The sequence below is a fragment of the Fringilla coelebs genome, assembly GCF_963513975.1.
Source record: "Fringilla coelebs genome assembly, chromosome: 18".
In the NCBI taxonomy this organism is placed as follows: Eukaryota; Metazoa; Chordata; class Aves; order Passeriformes; family Fringillidae; genus Fringilla; species Fringilla coelebs.
The window spans coordinates 3,165,783-3,189,089 of record NC_140044.1 but is presented as its reverse complement, the minus strand read 5'-3'; the positions used below and the strand labels follow the sequence as shown (position 1 = coordinate 3,189,089).

General features: G+C 47.6%; 1 protein-coding gene across 1 annotated transcript; it reads left to right on the top strand.

The window, feature by feature from the left end:
* Positions 1 to 2,204: 2,204 nt before the first annotated feature.
* On the top strand, positions 2,205 to 18,066 carry APCDD1L (APC down-regulated 1 like; the record flags this gene model as incomplete). Its single annotated transcript, XM_084217853.1, has 4 exons — positions 2,205 to 2,382; positions 13,694 to 13,805; positions 14,411 to 14,969; positions 17,302 to 18,066. The coding sequence occupies exons 1-4, from the start codon at positions 2,346 to 2,348 to the stop codon at positions 18,064 to 18,066; spliced, it is 1,473 nt and encodes a 490-aa protein (XP_084073979.1). The 5' UTR covers positions 2,205 to 2,345.
* Positions 18,067 to 23,307: the final 5,241 nt, after the last annotated feature.

Sequence of the window (23,307 nt, the reverse complement as noted above, 5' to 3'; positions counted from 1 at the left end):
AGAATGCAAGCCTGATGTCCTGGCAGACTTCCAGGTTGGAAGACTCCATTGCCTGTCTAAATCCTCCTGGTATTTCTAACAGGCTGTGGCACTCTTCTCATCCTCCCGGGGCAGTGCGTGGCCGAACAGCTGCATGGCCACACTCAGGCAGCACCAGGGTGGTGGGAGGAATTCTTCCCCAAAAAAAAAGAGAGAGAAGGGCTCATGGCTCGGTTACTTTGATAGGTCCCTTGGGAGACACAGGGATGAAAGAGGCCAGATGAATGAAATCTATCACTATGCCCTGTGGGGCTGATATGTGATAAAAGCTCGCCATAGTTTACATATGATTATTAAAATTTTCAGACACCTGCGTGAAAATTACTCTGCTTTGGTTTTATTCATTCCCCCCAAAAATGCTTTTAGAATACTCTGAAAGAAGTCAAGGAGATTAGTATTAGAAGCTGGAAGTGTCATATGAGAGGTGTGTAGCCAAAATAAAAGTTTGCTAGTGGTAAAAGACTACCTGTTCCATTATTTTTCTCATTTTACTTGGCTATGCCTGAGTAAGTGCTGGTTTATAAAGAAAACTTCTTGCAAAACTATTTCTTTCTCTCTATTATCATTATAAAGGACAACTTTTTCTGCCTATGCATTTGAGAATTTATGTATTTGTAAATATAATAAAACCGCAGTGGTTTGGACATTTACCGAGAATGACTGGTTTGGGGAATTTGAGAAACAAAAAGAGATAAAAACATCAGCTAGAAAAAGGAGTGCCTGCATTACAAATGGACTTTGTTATTTTTTATCTTGGCAAGTATCATTAAACTTTAATTCTTTATGCACCCAGGACAGATAAGTTTGTCCCACTTCACATTAAAGATCTTATGCATTATTTTTGACAAAGTCATTAAACCCATTGCAGTGAGACCTCACCCCAGCATGCTGAAGGTCCTGCTTAGCAAATATGGGACTGTGGAATCAGGCCTCAACTTCTTCCCACTGCAATCAGCAGGAATACTGCTGTGAACTTGGAGACGAGCCTCCTTATTTTCCCCTGAAGTTTCCTTTTATTTGGTGAAATAGTCAGTTTCACTGGGAAAAGTGAGTGTGCGGGGTCCTGGGGTTCTGCCGGGGGGCATAGATGTGTTTTGATTTCTTTGCCTCATTTGCAAAAACTGAAACTAGTTTTTCAGTCTGGATATATGCATTAAACTTCAGCCTTTAGTGCCAGCACCCTAAGTGTTGACCTGTCAGAGCCATGGCAGCTCAGCCTCTTCCCTCACTGCTTCCAAAGGCAGCCTGGCCCTCACATTATGGGACACACGCGTTGTTTTATGTGCTCAAAGGGAGAGAACAAGATGGTTCATCAATACTTACTGAAACAAAGAAAAATGTTGTTCTGTCCCAGACACAGCTAAGTTCTGATTTGTGCTTTGCTTCATGCCAAGAGCTGATTCTGAATCCTTTGTCAGTTGCAGCTCTGTCCCACAGGCCTGGTTTGAGGACTGGAGAGGGAATGGCTGGCATGGGCAAGCACCACCTGAGGTGGGCATTCTGACTTGCCCTCAAAGGGTCCCATATTTTTTCTGCGTAGAGTGTTGAGAGGATTTTTAAGGGATTTACCCCATTATTTTGATGACCCTGGTGATAACGAAGGGTCTGAGGGTGCCAGGGGCACAGTGGGCAGGAGCACCAGGCTGTGGGGATGTGGGGACAATCCCCTCATGGATGATCCCCCCTCGTGGAGTGGGGCATGGGGATGATCCCCTGATGGCGTGAGGATAGAGGGACGATCCCCCCATGGCGTCCCACAGCACAGACCTGGCCCGCGCCCCGCAACGGCCTGAAAGACCTCGGGGGCCAGGGCAGCCCCACGGCCGCAGGTCGGGTGAGGGGGGGTCGGTCCCGAGGGAGAAGCGCCCACCTCGATCTGTGGTGCCGGGCCGGGGCAGCCCTTCTCCTCCTCCTCCTTCTCCTCCTCCTCCTCCCCCGCGTGTGCGGTGCGCGGCCGCATGTGGGGCGCAGGCGGCGGAGTCTCCACCTCTTCTGGCAGCGGGAACCTGTGGCTGCCAAGCTCCATTAAAGCCATCAGCAGCCGGGGGGACGCGCTCCGCGGCGAAGGCGGGGTGGGCTGCGGTGCTTTATTTTAAAATATATACTTTTCCTTTTTCGCCCCCCCTTTATCCTTTCGCAAGGCTCAGGCTCAGCAGGACGCCTGCGGGCTGAAGCCGGGGTGCCGCCACCGCGGGCACCGGAGCGCCGGAGGCGGCCCATGGCTGCACCGCCGGGCGCCGCGCCCCGCTGAGCTCCGCGGGCACCGGCGGCGATCGCGCCTCTGGCCGGGACACACAGCGGGCACCATGGTCCGGTGCTGGTGGCTCGCAGGGCTGCTCGTAGGTAGGTGCCACCGGCGGCCGGTGCCGTCCCGCGGAGAGAGGACGGGAGGGCGAGCGGGTGGCGGAGTCGGGGTCGTACCTTCATGAGGTTCCCCGTCACCTTCCTCACCCATCCGGACACAGTGAAGGGGCAGGAGCGGGCCGGAGGGTGCAAATGGCTGGAATGCAACGGGACTGACTTAATGGGGAGTGCAGAGGGACAGCGAGGAGTGTGCAAAGAAGTGTGCGAGGGGAGCGCGGCGGGCTGGGGAAGAGGATGCAGGAAAATGCAAGGGGAGTGCGAAGAGGGTGCAGAGAAGTGGAGAGGAGGGAGCAAGGGGACCAGGAGGAAGTCGCACGGCGGGTCTCGGTGGGGCCGGCGCCGGGACGGGGAACCCGGGGTGCCCCCGCCCGGGCAGAGGCACCTGGCGCCCGGAGCTCCTCGCTCGCCGCTCCCTGCCCGGGTCACCCTCGGTGCCCGCCGGCCCGGGCAGGGTTTCCCTCACCCTCAGTGCCCGCCGGCCCGGGCAGGGTTTCCCTCAGCCTCGATGCCCGCCGGCCCGGGCAGGGTTTCCCCGCTCCGCTGCCCCACCGCCGCTCGCCGGGCCAAGGACGGGCGGGAGCGCCCCGGAGCCCCGGGTTGCTGCCGCCGAGCTGTGCGATTTGGAGCGGGGACAGAACCCCTGAAGCCTTTTCCGAAGGAGTGAGTGCCGTGCAGGGATGCCAGAAGGGCTGGCGGTCCGGTGCTGAGCTGCCCAGGGAGATGCTGGCAGTCGGCATCTCCTTTGTCACCGCAACTCCTTCCTGTCCCGCGTGTGGCGCACGGAGAGCATCGAGCAGAGTTTTGTGGCAGGAAGGGCTTAGATGTGATTTTCACTGGAGCTGGGAATTCTCCTTGGGAGGCTCCAGCACCTGCTCTGGCAAGGGACAACCTCACAAGTAGCCTCCTGCTCCAGGGACGTGATTCTGAGCCCCAGCTGTGCAGGCAGACTCGCGGAGCAGTACAAGCTGCATCTTTGCAGCTCTTTCAGAAACGCATCTTTCAACCCCACGGTTCTTGGAGCAGTTTCAGAAGAAAAGGTTCTGGCTTTAGAGACCATATGGGAAAACAAAGGCAACTTTGCTGTGAAAAATACACAAAATTATTTCTGTTTACAGCAAAGAGCAGAGTCTGAGGAAGACTCCTCCATCCTTAGACAGTATTTTCCTAGGAAATGCAGAGAAGACCCTTGGTTGAGACTCCTGATCAGAAGGGACTGGTGAAAGGAAGGGTGGGAGGATGTCCCTGAGGGCCCTGTGCAGTCTGGACACTGAAAATCCAGGCACCTGGTTTCTACTGCTCTTTCTACCACTTAGTTCACTCATCTGAGGTTTTGGGCAGCAAATACCACACTGGCTTGCCTCTCCAGCTCAGGGCTTAGTGATCAAGGCAAAAGAACCGTGTAGTGACGGCTATTGGACATTAGCAGTGTAAAGTACCAACTATAGAAAGAAATCTCTGAGAAGGGCACTTCTGTAGATTTACTTTCCTGTTCTTACTTGGGATCTTTGTCATGTGTTTGCAAAATAAAGCTGAGAAATATGAATCCTCTAAGTATCTAACTAGCTCAGATTGCTCTGCTCAGGGATCTGTATACTGCATTATGTAAGTTTACTCACTGAAGTCTAATTAGAATAATTCTTTCTTGAATCCTCATGCAGTTTCCCTTAGTCTGCTCTAACCTAAACTCTCTGCTTCTTGCATCTGATGTCAGTGAGAGAATTTCCATTGATTTCAGTAAGAACAGAAACTGAACCTCAAAGTAACTGTTTAAATACCTAAGGCAGACCCAGAACTCATTAAAATCAAAGCAAGCTTTGCTCACTGTGAGCAAGACTGGCATTCTGCATTTTGCGTAAGGCTGAACATTAGCATGAGCATGACACCAGTGCATAATTAGTTGAAAAACCACTTCAGTTGGGTAACTGGATCTGACTTTGGAGTCTCCTCCAGAAAAGAATCACTCATTCCTGGAAATGTCCCCAGAGACCTGCTGAGTTTTACCTAAGCTTTCATGAAAGTCTGTACATTCCAATAACACCACACTGATATTTTTCATGTGTAGCTTCTCCTACATGGTTTTAGCATAAAAGATCTATTATTGCTTTCAATCTTTATTTCTAAGTTTGAAAGTGACAATGTTGAGGTAAAATAAGATCACCAGTTGCATTCAGTTAAGAGATTAGCAAGAGAATCCCATAAGTGATAGAACAACACTCAGCCCAGAGATGTGTCTATTTACACAATAATATATCTGTTCTTACTACTAAACCAACATCATTGTCTTTGGTTCAAATATTTATCTGGTTAATGTTTACTTAGCTAATTTTTTTTACCAAGTTGGTGGTTTTTATTCTTCATTTCTCAGGCCAAAAAAAATCAACAGCTAATGTGCTATGCTGGATTGTGTGATATGACTCTATTTGTTCTTTCAATAATTATAGGGTTAGCCACGTTTCAAAGTATATGGATATAGATAAAAACAGGGCTGAGAGGTAAAAAAAAGCACAAGTGAAAAAAATATTGTGTGGTTTCTATATTTTCCCTACAAGCACAAATTGTTGAGTAAGGAGATTTTCAAAAGCCAGAAATTGCTGTGAAGAAAACCAAAGCTGGAATCCAATGCTAGGGGAGGCTGCATCTGGCAGAACAAAGTTTGGAAAGAGGTTTTGCTTTCAGTGAGATCCTGTGTTTCCCCACAACAGAGCATATATCATCTATAAAGACAACGCTTTCATGGGTGAGATACAATCACTGCTAAAATCAACCTCAAAATTAGGAAGCATCTATACAATGCTCTTACACAAGTGCTTTGGTTTTCTTACTTATTTGCTGAGGAAGATAAAGGTATGAATGAAGAGAAACTTCCTGATTTTAAGATGGTGTATCTCAGATATAATAACCCCAAGAAACTGACAGTGAGAACGTGAGAATTTCAATGTGTAACCCTTCTTCTGTAGGCTAAGAGTGCTGCCAGAAACTGAAAATATGATTCAGAGAACAGCTCCTTCTCTTCCCATTTTAATTTGTGTAAGATCTGAGGGGTTAGTAAGCTGCAATCTGTGGGTCTTTTTCTTTAAGGAGTTAAAAGGTCTCATGGTTTAAAATGCAAAATTAGAGAAGTTCTGTTTCTGTGTCTTAGAAAAGAAGCTCTGATATCTATTTGAAATGCCAGAGCTTCAGGGTGTTAAGTGATAAGAGGGTTGAAATCCATCATTATTTTTGAGTTTTAGTAGGGTGATGGTGTGATAATTGTGGCTTTCATAGTGGTGTTTTCTCCTTTTCAGTGAATAGCTTATTGAATCATCACGGTTTGAATTCAGCCTGAAGCTGAATGCTGCAAAGAAGCTCAGCTCCTGTGTCACTGTTAGACAGATATTTTGATTGGTGCAACCTCTACTTACAGCTGGTGGGAGGGGACATAAATCAACAGGAGAAGTCTCACCACAGAGTTCTTGAAGAGATTTGCTTGAGTTTAGATTTTAAAATAATGCTTTAAACTTGAGTGTATGTCGAGCACTGAAAAAGTCCCCCGTGGTTTCTCCTGGGTTAATAAGAAACATTGACAAATGTCTGACATTTTGGCCTTGTCTAAGTCCAAGACTGTGGTCTCTGGAAGCAGCTTTCTCCTGGCACTCTGGGATCAATGTATACACCAAGCTCCCCACTGAGACAATTGGATTCACCTTGTTCACACTCTCACTAAATCCACAAGTGCTGGACAAGCAAGTTATGGCTTGGCTCTCCCCTGTTGATACAAAAACACAATGACATGTTATTTTTAAAGCTTTTCAGAGAAAAAAAAAATCATATTTCCCAGTTAGGCTTCCTGGAAAAGACAGATGAGAATATAAATGACAGCAAGGTTTTGCTGCAGAAAAGCTCCCAGAGTTTGTTAGTTTTGAGTAGCACAAGTCCTGTTATTAGATTATGCAGCACGTAGGTTGAATGTCAGCTCTGATTTTAGCATCTGTCGGCAGAGTTTAGGAGAACTGGAACACATCAAAACTTGGCTGATGTGGACAGGCAAAACAGTAGACTGAAATTTCAGGCTATCTAGAAACCACACCCAGACCCCAAAACGCATGTTAGAAGTAACTTTAATTCTGTGCTCCAGCTGAACAAGTAACCTCTTTCTGTGGTCACTTGTGGCTCTAAGTTAAACATGTGTATATTGCTGGTGTGGGCTCTGGATCACTTTCCCTTCTTTCTGCAGAGCTTTTTGCCTGAGGATGCCTTCTGCTATGACTGCTTTTGAATGCCCTTCTCATCCTTGGCTTCACAGGAGCCAAGTAGCTTCAGAATATTAGATCCTATTAGATCCTATTTTTATTGCTATAAACAGTATCCTTGAAGCAGCGCCAAGAGTCCTGTTGTGTTAGGTGCTAAATAAAGAGAGAACAAAGGATTGTTCTTGCTTTAGTGGGTTTATAACCTAATTTCCTGGACTTAGATTTTCAGTAGTGAGTACTTGACATGGCTGGGACCTGCTGGGATTCCCAGCTGTGTCCAGCAGTTTAGTACCTATTGCAGTAGCTTAGGTCTCTACATCCCTAAATGCCTTTGTGCATCCAGCCCTCATTTCTAGTCCCATGGAGGCCAGGCAGGGATTCTGAAGAGCAGGACAGTGAACAATGTGCTTACACAGGAGAGCAGCTGTCACCCGTGGGAGCAGGGAACTGGGACAGCTTCATAGCAGTGGGAGACTGAAAGGTCACTTAGATTATCCTGCCAACTCCCTACCAAGAGTGGGTTGTTCCCTGCTGAACTAATGCTTTGCTCAATCCCTCAAATCCTGCCAAGCAAGTGGACTTAGGTTGCCTAGTACATCGTGCCTCGAGAAGTTCACTCTGCCATACAAGCCACATGTTTTTTCTCTCTTCATTCACTCCCAACAGAATCCTTTTATTCACTGCAAGGAATTCCTTCCTTTCCTTGGTGTTTGTGCTTTGTGAATATTTATAGGCTGTTATCATATCCATCTTGCTCAGCCAGGCTATGTGTACTCTGCTCTTTTAATCTTCCTTTGTAACTCAATCCCTCCCACCCCCTCATCATTTTTTGTTGTTCTACTCTCAACTCCCGCCAGTTCCAGTTGCTCATTTTGCTTTGGGTAAATGCTGTATTTATGTTAATATTATGTGGTGGGTGGTCCTCTCTGCACTCTTGGTCCATGTGAGTGATTTAGACGTTTGAAATGAGGTTGACATTTTATAGCCAAGCCATGGCTGATTACTGGTTCTGCTCTTCAAAGCACTCCAGGAAAAAATATGCTTAGCCATCACTATTAGAAATGGCCATGATAGCCACTAATAAAGTGTCTGTGCAGGGGTTCAGGGGTGCTGCCAAAAGCTGCATGGGTGCTCTATACATTCCTAACAACAGTGTGGCATTAATTTCACATCCATGTGCTGTTTTTTTCTGTTGGGTTTCCGACTCATCTGAATTAAAGAATATAGATTTAATGTTTGCCATTTGGTAAGAATGTGAATTCTGGTTAGAATTTAACTGAGTCATGATGGTATGCTGGGGTATTGTTCAGCCTTGCTTTTGGTTTGGAAAACAAATGCTTCCCCCCATGTGCTCTCCCGAGCCTCTCACTGTTTAGGCACCCAGGGAGTTAGAGATCTCACTGTGGTCTCACCTGTCTCACCAAACTGAAATTCAAACTTTCAGCAGCTCTCAAGTAAAAAAAGCTCTAACATAACCTTTCTTTCCTTTGTTTTCTTTTGGGTTTTGGTTACATATTTACCTGTGCCAAACTTACATGGCAATCAGAGTTAAACTGATCAGAGTTTAACACAAGTCCTGGTATGTTAATGCTGTGAGTTCTCAGATTTTGGCTCACAGCAGAACCCCCTTCTCAATCCTCTTGCCCTCTCTCCTGTCCCTGGCTGGGCTGCCCAGTGCAGGGCTGGCAGCAGGACGGGCTCTGAGCTAAGGGCCAGTTACCTCTGAGCTGACCACAGTGACTGGGCCAGCTGGGGCTGTTGGGCTGCCTGGAATTGCTGCTCTGTTCTCCAGTAAATCTTTTGACACTGGCCAGTTTAGCTCTAGAAAAAGCATGGACTGGTCTGAGTCTGTGCAGCATCTGGGGATGAGAAGGAGGAGCATGAATTGAAATGGCTCCTGTCTCTGACAGGAGAGCAAGGATATTGTGAGTAGAGCTCTGTTGTGTAACCTAAGAGTGGTGTTTTGGTGAGCATGAACTGCAGGAGAGCTCTTGGGAGGATGGACTCATATCTGGCTGTTGGGCTTTATTTTGTCACCACAAGTCCTCTGTGCCAGCTCTTACATGTCCAGCTTGGTTCACCCCATTAGAGAATATCATGATCTGTAAGGTCCTTTCCAACCCAAACCACTCTGTGATTCTCCCTATCCCATTTCTCCTTCTTTCCTCAATCAGAGTGTTTACTGTCAGTTTATGGGGATGGGCGTCTTCTGAATAAGGCGCTGATGAGACATTTCCTACTTAGAGACTCCAGTAAAACTGGGATCAAGCCCTTGAATCCCCTTTATAGTGTTAGGCTTGGTTGTCTTTGGGGCAAACAGCCAGAGAGGCAGTTTTAAGAAGGCATTTTATTTAAATGTAGTTTATACTGAAGAAGATCTTTGGGGTACTTCTCCTTCCTCCCCTTCCTCCCCTTCCCTTCCACAAATCCCACCTCTCTTGTCATCTGTTGCTGGACATGACACTTAACAAGAAAAATACATGATTCCATTATTCCAAGAGCAAAATATTTACTTCTTTAGTGCCTTTAAAACCCCCAGGCAACTCACCACAAGCCCTTCACTATTTTAATTTTGGATATGAGACAGATCAGGCAGTGCTCACAGCCTTAGAACAAAGCCAGGCTAAAACCATAGAGTGGGATGTCTGAGCTCATATGCCATTGTGCTAAATGTATGTGGTGAAAGTATGTTTTGAAAACTTCTCGAAAATCCCAAACTACTTGGGACTTTTGAGTTTCCTCTTAGGATCTGCAGGATTTCATGTGTGATTATGCTCAGCTGTGCAGAGGAAACTCAGGGTGATGCTCTGCAATGATAGTTCATGGGTAATACAGTTACTGCAACAGCCCTGAGGGCATAACTGAGAAACATTTAGTGAATTCAAAGCATTTTATGAATATCATGAACTGAGCACCAGAATAGTGAAACAGCTAAATGTGAATATACGCATTTTACAGACAAATAAGAGAAGGGATGAATAATAGAAATACTTTTCCAGAAACCAAACAGTGCTCCAGTGAAAGCACTGCCATCCTCCCTCAACCACTTGACCACATTCTGGCTTCAGTTCAGGGAGGCATTACTAATCAGGAAAAATACTCATGCACTGGCTTAATTTCAAGCACATGCTTAAGTTTCACTGCAACCAATAAGACTTAAGCGTGTGCTTAAGTCCTGTCCTGAACTGTGTTCAGTTTGCATATAGGCAAAATGCAAGGTTGTGCTGTGATACAGTTTTCCATCCCCAGTGGGTTATATTTAAATTTTATAACTTTATAATATTATAATATAAAATTTATCTCTTCCCACAGAGCTGTTCTCTTGAGAATGCCTTTTTCTGAGTGAATTAAAGGCAACACTAACTTAATCTCCACACAAATGCAAGAAAAATTGATTTGCTAAATACAACCATTTTGTTTGCTCCTAAAAGAATTCTTATTCCTTTAGTGGCTAACCCAAAATCCATTCTGTGTGCTCTCAGGAGAGAAAAATGCTAAAGAAACACTGTTTTGCTGTGTTAATGAAGTCTGTGTGGAAAAGTATAATTCATTTATGCAAAATACATTGATACATTTCTTATCGCCTATTTCTTTCCAGTCTGAGCATTCCTCAGAAAATATCAAAGGTTTTATGTCATCTCTAAATGAAGAAATGTGTAATGCTCTGTGACTTCAGGCCCTGATCTTATCCCTGTGAATGGGTGACTAACTGAAACATTAGAATTATAAATGGGAATGATAAATTCTGGCCATAGGAGGCAATAACATGTAACAGATTAAACAATCTAGCTCTGGAGAAGAGCTGATCCACAGTAACTAATTTGTTGCAAACTGTAATATATGCATTTTCTCCTCCATTTATGAAGAAACAGATGTGTGACTCAACTTTGCTTTTTTCCAGAGTCAATCTGCTTGGGGGAGCACAAACAAGATTTGTTTCCAAGGAGGAATACGACAGCATTTCTCTCTTGGTTGATGTTTTTTTCCTTTAGAAGTGAGAAGTGGCCCTGCATCTGGAGCACACAGCTCTTGTGTAGCACAAGGCTCCCATTTCCAGGCTTGGCTGTTGCCTCGAAATCTTCTACCTTAATTTTACCAACAATTTACTGTGAGGACAATTTGAGAATTTATCATTTGATGCCAGGGATCTGATTTTCCTGAAAGTGGTTTATACAAGTGAGGGTTGGAATGGTTGGTCAGCAGCTGCTGCTGGTGCTGTTTGCTCCGGGCTTGGTCCGGTTTGGGCTGATGGTGGTGACGAGCAGTTCCCGGCTCTGCCGCTCCCTGCCTGGGTGCTTGTGCAGCCCCTTGCTCTGAGGCTTTGGGCTGGCTTTGGGCTGGTCTTTGGGATGGTCTTTTGTGTGTGCACATGCTGGAAAGCTGGGAAAAGCCACTGTTTTGTCTAAGTGCTGTGCTGGGGAGCTCTCTGGAAAGACTTGTGGTTAATCGATACAGACGGTCGGCAGAGCGAGCAAGGGGGAGAGATCACAGTTAGGCATTTTTTTAGATTTTCCTATGAATGAGTATTTTTGTCTGAAGATGAATTGTAAATAATTCCTTCCTCCTGCCTGAAAACTCTATAGAGCAGTTAATTTGTGTCTCTCTTAAGAAAGAGGAGCTGCTCTGATGCGCTTTACCAGGGGCTGAGTAACAAAGTGACATATGAGTGACAGCCACTTTATGCTGCTCTTGGAATAGAGAGGTGCTCTAACTACAGATTTTAGGTCTGGGACTAAACTTCTCCAGCTTGAAAGGATGTTTGGATCTGGTGGGGCTGGAGTATTTGAGAAAGAAAAAAGCAGCCACAAATTTTGGACACAAGCCAATAGCTTTTGGTTTGAGGATGCATCCAGCTTGGAGTCTTGTGCACAATTAAGTAAGACAAAATCCCTAGGAATTCCCGTCATGTCAAATATTTACATTCTGAAGGCTTTTTTTTCCTTTTGTTTTTTTCTTTCCCCATGAAGTTTGATCCCGATTATAAAAATTCCCTTTTGTATTGAATGTGTCAAAATGCAGTGCTTGCACTGCCAAAGTGTCTTTGCTCCCAAACAATGCAGACTATTAGCGTTTCTGCCAAGAGTAGCACGAAGGGTTCAGCGAGATATTGAAGCTTCTGCTGCAATAAACACATGCAGAGCTCAGTTTGTGAGTTGACTGGGTTATATTGTGTATATTTTATAGCTGCATTCTATGTATCTATAGACTGCACTGATACCTCTAGAGTCTTTCTGTGGTTATGGGCAAGACCAAATCTGACCCTTATGTCCATTATTACCTCTAATACAAATACAGTTATTTTTTAGTTTACTATAGTCTCTAGGATAATAATGTTGTGTTTGTTTGAAGTGTGGTTCAGTTTGGACTGCCCTTGTTCTGATGACTCTCCAGAACTTAGGCCACTTAGGGCAGTCAAATGAATCTTGGCATATTCTGAGTGTGAGTTTAAAAAAAGCCCTGGGAGTATGGAGCACACAGGACCACAGAGTAAAGTCATGGCAAAGCTGGGGTGAGGATACAGATCCCCAGCTCCTAATGGCTCTCCTAAACAGGCACCCGTGGGGCAGCCTCACACATGCCGCAGCTGCCAAATTAGAGGTTTAACTAACAGCAGGGGGTTTTGTCATCCCATATTTTCCCATTTTCACATGAAGAATCACAGGAACTGCATTTTAGGAAGCACGAGTGCAAGCAATTGTGAAGGAGTTGGCTTTGCCTGCTCACCTCATCCAGCCCTGAAGGATGGTAAGAGCAGTGCAGTTGTGAGTCTGCTCCCAAAAGAGCCCTGAACTCTAATAATGTGTTCTTCCAGCTATTTCATGCACTCCAGTGCAGGGTGAGGTACCTGAAAAGGCAAGGCTGGTTTCCCTGGCCTTTGGATACTGCTCTCCTGCTTCACTGGGGGCTTCCCTTTCCATGTGTTGATTCCTTTTGTGGTAGTTCAGGCTTTGGGTGCTCAAGTCTACACAAATACATTTCAAGTGACCTGTAAAACCTTCACAAATGGCAGCACCATAGTGAAGTGGCTGAATTTGTCCATCAGATAAAAGTCTGAAGTTATTGAGTGGGATTCCCTCTCCTTTTAGAGGGGTTTTAGTGGGGCTCCCTCTCCAGGAGCCTCTGACTTGCACAGCAGACATTTAATTACGGAATTCCCACCTGACTTGGTCCAGAGCTTGTATACTGTGACTCTGTGTGTTCATCTCCTTGACTGAGGCACGGAGTGTGCAAACCTTTTACATCCTCATTCTGTGGGAAGGCGACACATAGATGTCGGATCTTTTTTTCCAGCTGATAAGCAGGCTGGAAAGCAACCTGTGTCCTAACACTGGTATGGAGTGAATAAAAGTTGGCTTCAAAATGTCCAGCACACTCCTGGGTAAAATGCAAAGTACAGCTGGAGCAAACGAATCCCATCTGGGCTCGTAAAGCCCTGGCTGGGCTGAGCTCCACTGGGACCAGGGTCAATTGTACCACAGAGAAGCAGTGGGGTTTTGGGAGGAGCTTCACCAACAGCTCATTCCGTGGTGCCCTGAAGAGGGAAATCCCAAGTTTCTTAGAGAAGCAGGCCTGCAATGAGTGCCACAGAGTGCTTAAGCAAAGAGTGAATAATGTATAGGAATATATGTACATATGTGTGCGTGCATGCAAAGGTCTTCAGGATTTAGCTGAGTGTTCACACATTCCCTAAGCCAATAACATCCGTTGTAATGGGAAATGAGGTAAGTGACAGAATTACTGTCCTTATGGCGGGCGACAGGCGAGGCCAGCGTTCCCATGCTGTAATTCCCCGTTCCAGCCACTGCCTCAACAATAGCATGAGAGGGGAAGAACACGAACAAAGAGCGCTCCGTGTTATTTGAAGGTTTCATCTAAAAAACAGTTGGATTCAGATGAAACTCAAGTCGGAAAACTTGAGTGAAATAAAACCCCCTGTGTCCTTAGCTAAGGGTTTGCTGCTGAGCGGGGTCCGTTCACTGTCCGTTCGGGGGCTCGGCGGTCGGGGGGCTCCGCTCCGCGCTGCCCCGCAGAGCTGACCCCGCTCCCCCCGTGTCCCGCAGCCTGCGCGGCCGCGGAGCCGCACTGCCGCCAGCAGCTGCGCCACCTGCAGGACAGCGCCGGGATCGCCGCGCGGCTGCCGCCCCGCCTGGAGGGGCGCTGGGTCTCCACCGGGTAAGGCACCCCCAGAGCCCGGGTAAGGCATCCCCGCACCCCGGGAACGCGCCCCAGTACCCTGGGAACTCGCCCTTAACACCCCGGGTAAACCACCTCGTTCTCCTGGGAAGGCATCCCCATCCACTGGGAATGCATCCCCAGACCCTGCAAGACCTCAGAATGGATCCTCAGAGGCCCCAGCCCCTCAGCACAGCTCCTGCCCATCCCCATACAGCAAACTATCCAGCAACAAGAAGAGAGTTTCCTTCTCCCCTGCCCCAAGCCCTCATTCTCATTTGGAGGAGGGCTGGGACCCCTGGGTGTCCTTGGAGCCACCTGCTAGTTCCCATCAGAGTGGAGCTGGAATGGGCAGAGCAGCCCTGATTCCTGTGCTCTCCGCACTCCTCCTGCGGACATGCCTGAAGTGTAAGGCCTCTGTCCATCACTTTCAGATTTTAGTAGCCAATGCCCAGATTGTAAAGCCACCCACGGGTGGCCACCATGCGTGGGAGGCTCTTGCCCAGGAAGCTGCTCCCAGCTCTGCTCACCCTCTCCTACGCCCCGGCTGCCCTGGGAGGGATTTCTCCCCGTTCCGCCGTGGCTCAGCGCTGCCTTCCCCACAGGTGTGAGGTGCGGCCGGGACCCGAGTTCCTGACCCGATCCTACCTCTTCTACACCAACCGGCTCTTCAAGGCCCTCCAGTTCTACTACTGGGACCCGTCCTGCCGCGACCCCTCCTACTCGCTGGTCATCAAGGGCAAGCTCCGGCTGCGCCAGGCCTCCTGGATCACCCGCGGCGCCACCGAGGCCGACTACCACCTCCACAAAGTGGGCATCGTGTTCCACAGCCAGAAGGCCATGCGGGAGGTGGCCTCCTGGATCAACCAGACCTCTGGCGAGGGCTGCCGCGGGTTCCTGCCCCCGGGGCGCTCCTGGGCTCCCGGAGCCCTGTACGAGGTGCTGAGCGCCAAGACCGAGCGCGACTGCACCGCGGCCTTGGGCTTCGCCATGCACGAGCTGAGCCTGGTGAGAGTGGAGAGGCACTTCCAGCCGCTGCTGCAGCCGCAGCAGAGCGGGAGCCGGCTGGTGGAGGAGCTCTACCTGGGGGACATCCACACGGACTGGGGGGAGAGGCTGCACTACCGCCCCACTGGCTACCAGCGCCCCTTGCAGAGCGCCCTGGTAAGGATGAGGCCTTTGCACGGTCCCCTCGCTGCATCAGGGCTTTGCCAGCAATTCCCTGGCTGTTGCAGTCACACCTTGCAGTGCTTGGCCCAGTCCTAAGGACACGCGGGTGAGGTGGGGTGGGAACCTGGGGCATGGGGGGCTCACCCTCTGCCTTCCTGATGAGAGGAAAGGACCAGGGTGGGTGAAAGCTCAGCAAAGCCAACATGGGAAACAAGTCTGCACTGACATGGGCCTGGAGCTACCAGCTTTCGTTTGGCCATTTTTTCCTAGGAAATGCATTTTCCTTGTTTCCTGCACCAGAGTTAGTGAAGGCTTCAGGCTGCACATTGTTAGAGCCTGTCTGCTCTGCCCTTCATCTGCTCTGCCCTCTCCTTGCTCCTTGGGGTGTGCTCCAGGCTGAGGGGAACAAGGGATCTGCCATTAACTCTTCAGCCCTTGCCGCAATGCCAGTAGCACAGGAACTTGCCCCCAGTACAATAATGTGATTACACCGGAATCGGACTTCCCTTTTGACATACATAAAACTGAGCAGCAGACTTTGGTTGCCTTTTATTCTGTTTTATAGCAACTTAGTTTATTCCCAAGAAAGCAGCTTTCCATCTGAATCGAAGCTGATCAAATCAGAAATATGGTGGTGAAAAAACCTCTCTGAACTTTGCCAGATAGAAGGGAAATAAATGAGAAAAAAATTATTTTGGGGCAGCAATTCCCCACACCTTGAACCACACCAACTGAACTTTGAAAAACACAGAGCAACACTCCTCTCCCTCTCAAAAGTAACATTCTCAAACTGGTTAAACTTGTATTATCTTGGGCCAAAACCATATATATGAGCAAAACCAGATGGTAAACATAAACACTTTTAAAAGTTAATTTAAAACCAAACCTAAAGATACTGAAATTCACTCTCTGAATTAAGCCCTGTAATTAATCAGCCAACAGCTCTCCAATGGACCCGCACATGATGTCACCACTTGGCCATAATTAGAAGCTGCCATACATTAGAAATAACTTCACACGACTGGTTTAAGCAAGTAAGGGTTTTGGCTCCATGTCCATAGTGATAATTTTATTGGGCACAGGATTTTTCTTTCTTTTCTTTTCTTTTTTTTTTTTTTTTTCCTTTTTTAAATTTTTATTTTCTGTGAACTGACATCCATTTGCCTGTGCTGGTGAGTTACACAGCTATGTCAGAAATTATTTTTTAACTCTCTTTTTGAAAATATCACTCTTTTCGCCTTAAATTTATATCTGTTTTAAAGAAACCCATTCTCCCCAAATTACCTTTCATTATCAAAGAATTTCCTGCCTAAGGAGAGCATATATATTTGCCAACTTCTGGGATTATTTAGCCATAATGTACTGTGTACTGTCAGCACTCATTACTGTGACAGTAGCAGTAAAGCAAGCTGAAAATGACTAAATTACAGTAGACTCCAATCAACTTGCATGTAAATTACCCACCCTACAGTTAACTACGGAGTTATTTAACCTTCTTGCCTATGACAGTTCAGTAAAGATTAGCTCGTGTTCTAGAAAATTATATAATGTTCCAACCCTGCTTATTTAAAAATAAATCAGTTGTGATATATGAAGTACAAGAAAAATTTCCAAGCTACACAAAACCCCTGCTGGCAGCGGCTCAGGGCAGGGCTGGTTTGACTCAGAGCTCTGCACCGGCGGGGAAGCGAAGGTCAGGGCCTCCTTCTGCAGAGGGTCCCCGAGTTTCCTTACCCCGTTCTGGCTGCTGGGAAATCCCCGCGTCCCCCTCCCTCCCCTCCCGGCTTATCCCGCTCCTCCCCCGCATCCCGGGATGTGGGAACAGGGGCAGGAACGAGGCTCGGGGGAGGCAGAACACCTTGGGCTGTCCCGGAGGTGCTGCAGCCGCAGAGCTCCCCACGGCCAGGTGTCACAGCCTCCTTCACTGCCAGCACCTGCGGCGTCCTGTCCTGGCACTGCCCAGCGCCTCATGCTCACCCAGCTCGCCCTGAAACGGATGGGGAGCACCCTGGATGTCCGAGGGAGCGTTCCCTGTCTTGGCTGCGGCTCTGCCCTTGCCCCGGGCTCCTCCCCGGGCTGTCCTCAGCAGCCCCGGCCCGGAGCGGCCGCAGGGCACAGCCCGGTGTCCTTCGGCTACCAGAATAGCAAAGAGCAGGGCAGCGCTTTATCCCCTTAATCTGCTCGGCAGCCTCTGCCAAGCTCCCCGCAGTTCCGCACCCTGCTGCGGGCGAGGGGAGTCGTAGCTTTTGAAATATTCTGGAAGGGTTTGTTTTGTTTTGTTTTTTGCTTTCCAGTCGGCAGAACTGTTATTTTCTGTCTCCTGCAGCACCACGTGCACCCTTGCCCGGCGTGCGGGATTATCTCCAGGGCCGATGAGCACCACCCCCCGATCCTGCCCGCCCGAGCCGCGCTGCCCATGCAGCTCAGCGGCAGCTGGGTCAGCACCCACTGCGAGGTCCGCCCGGCCGTGCTCTTCCTCACCAGGTACTTCACATTCCACGGCAACAACCACACCTGGGAAGGGCATTACTATCACTACTCCGACCCGCTCTGCAGGCAGCCCACGTTCACCATCTACGCCTCCGGGCACTACAGCCAGGGCATCCCGTCCTCCAAGGTGCGGGGCGGCACCGAGCTGGCTTTTAAAGTCACCCAGGCTCGGGTGACGCCCATGGACCAGGTGACGGTAGTGATGCTCAACTCCTCGGAACCGGGAAGCTGCGGGCTGGCGGGCTCCTGGAGCGCTGGCGTGGAGCAGGATATAACACCCACGAACGGATGTTTGGCTCTGGGCATCAAGCTGCCCCACACCGAGTACGAACTGTTCAAAACGGAGCAGGACACGCAGGAGCGCAGCCTCCTCTACATCGGGGAGCGGCCCACGGACGGCTCCAGCCCCGACCGCCCCGACAAGCGACCCACGTCCTACCAGGCCCCTCTGATCCAGTGTGCTGCAGCCTCAGAGGAATTCTCCAACTACATTAGTCTGAAATATGTGGGAAGAAAGGATGCTAACGGGATCGAAGCACTAAAACCTTTGCCTGTGGCGTTTTTATTGTTTATAGCACTTCTGTTTTTAAGATGGGACTAGTTATCTCTTCAGGTACAATGCAGAATTCAGATAAATCTTGGTGCTAGCGTGATTTTTATGTCCTTCAAATGAGCACATCTGGAATCAGTTTTACTCAGATTTGGAAACACTTTTTAAAAACACCCAATAGTGAATGAAGCCAAGGAGATATGCCTGACTCTACACTGTTTGTCCTGTGGCTTTATTGCCTAATCTCCCCTCTTTGCGTGCAAATTTAATGTACTGACACGGATGCACTGCACATTGCAACAGATAATTTAGCAACATGAGGGGGGGAAAAAGTGACATCAATTAAAATTGCTGCTTTGAGCTTTTGACATTGCTAAGATTTAATCAAGAGCTTGATTCAGATGTAATTCAAACATCCGAAGTGTTGGCTGCTGAGTTTCTTTGAGGTTAAGTTCCCTCCCATCACACTCCTTTTTGCTGTTCATGCAAATTTAATCTGCAGAGTCAGTCAGCAATAAACAGTCAGCAAGTGTTCTTGAGAAGGGCACGGTTCACATGCCTCTTGCAGTTTACAGATATTTTCTGCACTTTGCCTGTGTATGTCACACACAGGGACCCACAAACACTCTTTGCACTTGGAGATGCCCTGAACAGCCCTCACAGAGGGCTCAACTTTTCCACCTGACCCCGGGCATAGATTACAGTAGATGGAAAACACTTCTATGCACAGCTCCAAGCCTCAGCATTCCCTGGCTGCAGCACTGCATCCCTGCTGTGTTACCCAGCTCTCCAGTGCAGTGCTGGCCTGGCTCTGAGCCATCAGCACTGTCCCCGTGTCACTGCTGCCATGCCTGGCACAGGCACCGTCACCATGAGCGTGGGAAGGGAAAGATCCCTCACCAGCCCTCTCAGGCCATGCATTTCCACTGCCTCCTTTGCAGTTACTGGCACAGCAGTTGTTAATCCAGCTCTCCTCTTAAAATGTCACTTCCAGCCTCATTCCTGTACAGATGTTTTATAAATCTGCCTCTGGTGAACAATGAGCTGAAGAGATGCTCAGATCAGACAGCACAGTCAGGTCAAACTGATTCCTACTGACAAGCAGGACAAACTATGAAATTATATTCCCTGTCTGCTGCAGCTAAGCATCATGTAACTTCCTCGAGAAGCCCTTCTCCAGCAGCTAAATCCTCTCCAAATAAGCCTATATATCTTACCCACAAAAGATATTTTGTTAAAGCAGCTATGCAATAGCCACCTTCTTAATGCTGTATTTACGAACTTGCAGCTTGTACTTAGATAAATTATGGGGTTAATAACACAAAAATACTTTGGGGGGATCTGTACATTAATAATTCAAATGAGAAGCTTATTAAATGCATTACAGTTGTGACATAAATGTTGTCAGCATGTTCACATGTTCCAGGCACGACCCAATATTAGTCATGCACGTAAACAGTTCTACTTGAAGGTGATACACAAAAGGGCCAGGCTTGGCTGCCTTGCCTAGGGTTCCCTCCCTAATCCCTGGAGACTTCAGCAGGCAAATCTTATTTCCAGTCTTGTTGGTCGTGCTTTGTTCCCTGCTGCTGCATGGAGATCCACAGGCAGCTGAAGTGATCTCAGAGGAGGTGGTGTCTCCTTGGGGATGTTCCCATTAGGATGCTGTGAACTGGGCAAGTCCTGGGCAGCTCAGCTGCACCTCCTGTAAGCCACACACTGGCAGAACTTTTCTTTCAAGAGTTTCCCATCACTGTGCTCACCACAGCCCAGGGAAAGGCTCCTGTGGCTCCCATCAGCACAGGCACCTGTTCTGCAGGACACAGACGCCCCTGGCAGGAACAGGGAACAGCCTTGTGCTGCCTTTGGAGTGTGGGTGGAAGAGGGACAAGGCAATTCCTGCCCTACGTTTACCCCCATGAATCAGAGTTGTGTGCAGATACTTTTTTTCATTGACATGGCACCAAAATGGATTAAACTTAACAAGTGTCCAGGCCCTGCATGGTGTAACAGCTCTTACAAGGCCACAGATCCTTTCCAGGTGGGGATGGGATTAAGGTGGTGTGAAACACCATCACACACTTATGCAATGTCAGCAACAAGCCCTTGGAAGGCTCTGCCCTGCAGCAGCTCAGGCACCACTGGCTCCAGCAGCACCAGTGCCCCACTGCTCTGCTGGCTGAACTGCCCTGTGAAACCTCATCAGGAGCCTTCTTGTCCTTTTCCCCCCTCTAAGGACACCTCTGAGAGGAAAAAAACCCACAGAAGAGCTATTTGCATAAATATCATAACTTTTATTGTTCTGTTCACAGTTTTTGAAGACACATTCCTAAATTACACAGTTATTCTCTCTTAAGAATTTGTGCCTTTTTCCAATTTGAATTTGCCTGGCTTTGACTGCCAGTTGGTGATTCTCGTGTTGCTTTTTAAGATCAGAGAGCTGCAGTGTGCAGTATTTTCTGCCTGTGAAGGTACTAGTGCACTGTAATCAAGACAGTCTCAATTCTGGTAGAAAAACTCAGCCAACTGAGTTTTCTCTCACCCTCTCTAAGGCATTTTCACACTCCACCAGTAATTTCTGAATCATATTTTTTGCATCCATTCCAATTACTCAGCTTCTCTTGTAGAATGTAAATATTCAAATTGCATCCAAAATTCCCAACTCTCCCAGCTGAGACATACAGAAGGATAATCACTTACAGCTAACAGTAATTAAAAACAAGAACACATTCGTATTCATTAGGCTTTTACCCTGGGACTGCACTGGGAATGTGCATGGAGCTGTTATTCATTCTGGTCCTGGCTATGGATATTTCTGTAATGTTTCATCAGTAGTGATTTTGTGCCTGTGTTCTTCAGTGATCTGGAACCACAGAATCTGCCAGGTCCCTGCAGAACCCTTCTCTGGGCATCCCAGAACCATTTCATGGTGGTTCTCTCTGAACTGCAGCAGTGTGTGATTGTCAGGGAACACACAGCTCTGCAGGGCCCTGACAGACCCAGCTCACTCTGATCCCAAAGAGAACTGGAACCCAAAAGACAGAATGAGAGGACTTACACCAAGCTCCATCAGGAACATCAATCTCCTTTTCCATCCCTTTCCACGGTGTTCCACTGTCCTGAGCCACTGACCACTCCCAGCAGCAGTTCAGACACTGCCCCAGGCTCCTCCCTTGCAAACACTGATCAAGGTTTTTGGGTTCTAAATTAAAAACTGGTAATTTTTAATCCTGAGCATTGCTAAGGAATGACATCACCTTTCCAGTTCTCTTACATCATCCCTAGGTTTTATCTCCTGCATCTATTTCTTAACAGTTCTTTTCCTATTGCAGATTTCCTCTGAACTTCAGCTCCTCATCACCTGCTCCAAGAACTCCAACCCACATTCTTCTTTTCCTTTGGGTTGTACTTTCCTTATTTTCTACATTTCCTAACTCCCATTTTGAATGGATTGCTGTCTGCTTCCCTTTTTCTTATTTGTTTTATATTACTTTCCATCTAATTTTTCCCCTCATTTCATCACTGAATTAGGATGGGCTGTTTGCCAAAGTTGTCCCCCTTCTCAATTGCAAAATTATTGTTTTTTTGGCCATTTAATACCTTTCACTTAGAAAACTGTCAATTCTACTTCAGTTTTTCATCTAATTTCCTCCCCACTTCCAGATCTGATATGAAATTTGCTCAGCTATGCCCTTTTGAAGCACCAATTAAATTTATTAGCAGCTCACATGGCTGTTTGCTGAGCTCCACTGCAATCAGGATCCCAACCTCATTTCTGACATTCATTTATCTTTATCTGGCATAAACAAGACAAACCAAATAATTTCATCCTTCATGTCTAACACTGCTTCAGAAAAACAGGTCTAGGATACAGACCAGGAGCTTTAATCCTGACTACTGGATTCCTTTCCATCACAAAACAAATAAATACATGAGGAAAACCCAAGCCAGTGTGTGCTAGAAGTAGATGGTAACAGGCACATGTGTCTTAGTAAGCTCTTCCACATTCACTTCTCTTAGAAAAATTTTTTAAAAGAGTGATTATTTTTTAACCACTCCAAAATTAAAAAAAAAAATTATTTCCCAAGTCTCAAACAATTTTCTGGCTTCCTGCACTGAGACTGAGCCTTCAGTACCTTCTTTAATATCACAATCTCCTCAGACAAGCTGCCTTTCCAATTTTCTGCTTCTTTAGCAGGTGCAGAAGTTTAAAGTGTGAGCCAAGTCTGCCACACAAACAGTCCCGGCTCTGACCCACATCTCAATTAACAGTAACTTATTTTTGCAATTAACCACCTTCATGCCTCCCTGTTTAAAATACCTCAGAATGCATTTTTGCATTCTAGATTTCCCAGATAAAATGAAACAAAAAAATCTGAAGCACTTTTGGATACGTTTACAGCATTGTGCTACTGCTTTGTTTGAGAAACGATCCAGATGGAATATCAAAGTCTGTCCCACACTATAAATAAATCCACTGCACTGGAACAGCAGGGGGAAGCTGGAGACAGAAAGGAGGTGGGTGACAAGGCTTGTTGCTCCAAACTCCCCAGGGACTGAAGAGGAAGAGAAAACAAAGAGGAAGCAGGTGAGTGGCTGTGTGGGATGGGGAAAGGCACCAGGAGCCTCCATGCCAGGGAGAGCCCTGCCAGGCAGCCCGGGGCTCCCTGGGCCAGAGGCTGCCACAGGCAGGCAGGGAAGAGCAGGCCTGGAAGGGTGATGGGAAGAGAGACCCAGATGGAAAAGAGGCAGCAGGGAAGAAAAGCCATTAAAGATGCTCGGCTGAACAAAGTTTCTTTGCCAAGGAGCAGGGAAGGAACAAGGATGACTTGGCCTGGACCAAAGCGCTGAGGGAGGGAATGGAGTGAGATTTGACAGCTCAGGCAGAACAGAGCAGGAGGCAGATTGGGCAGCAGAGCCTCCAGCCCCCACAGAAATGCTCCTTTGGGCTCAGCACTGAGGTAGAGATTCCTGGCTCCAATCACACTTGTGTGTGGCCTCCCAGTGAAATGTGGAAACAGAAATTGCTGCTTCAGCTCCGAGTTCCTCCCCCCCACGCCAGGAGCTCAGGTCAAGAACGGGGATCCACACACAGAACACAAAGAATTCCCCCAGCACGCACATGGGTTACATCCAACACCACAGTGTCACACTGGAAGTTCAACTTTTAAATACCTATTTACAAATAACTTCAGAGAAATTAGGGTTCTCCAAGTCCAGGCACACAAAGCTGGGCAGTTTTGGACAATTTCTGAGCAGTGTCAGCTCAGTTTTTGATCACCAAAATAATCA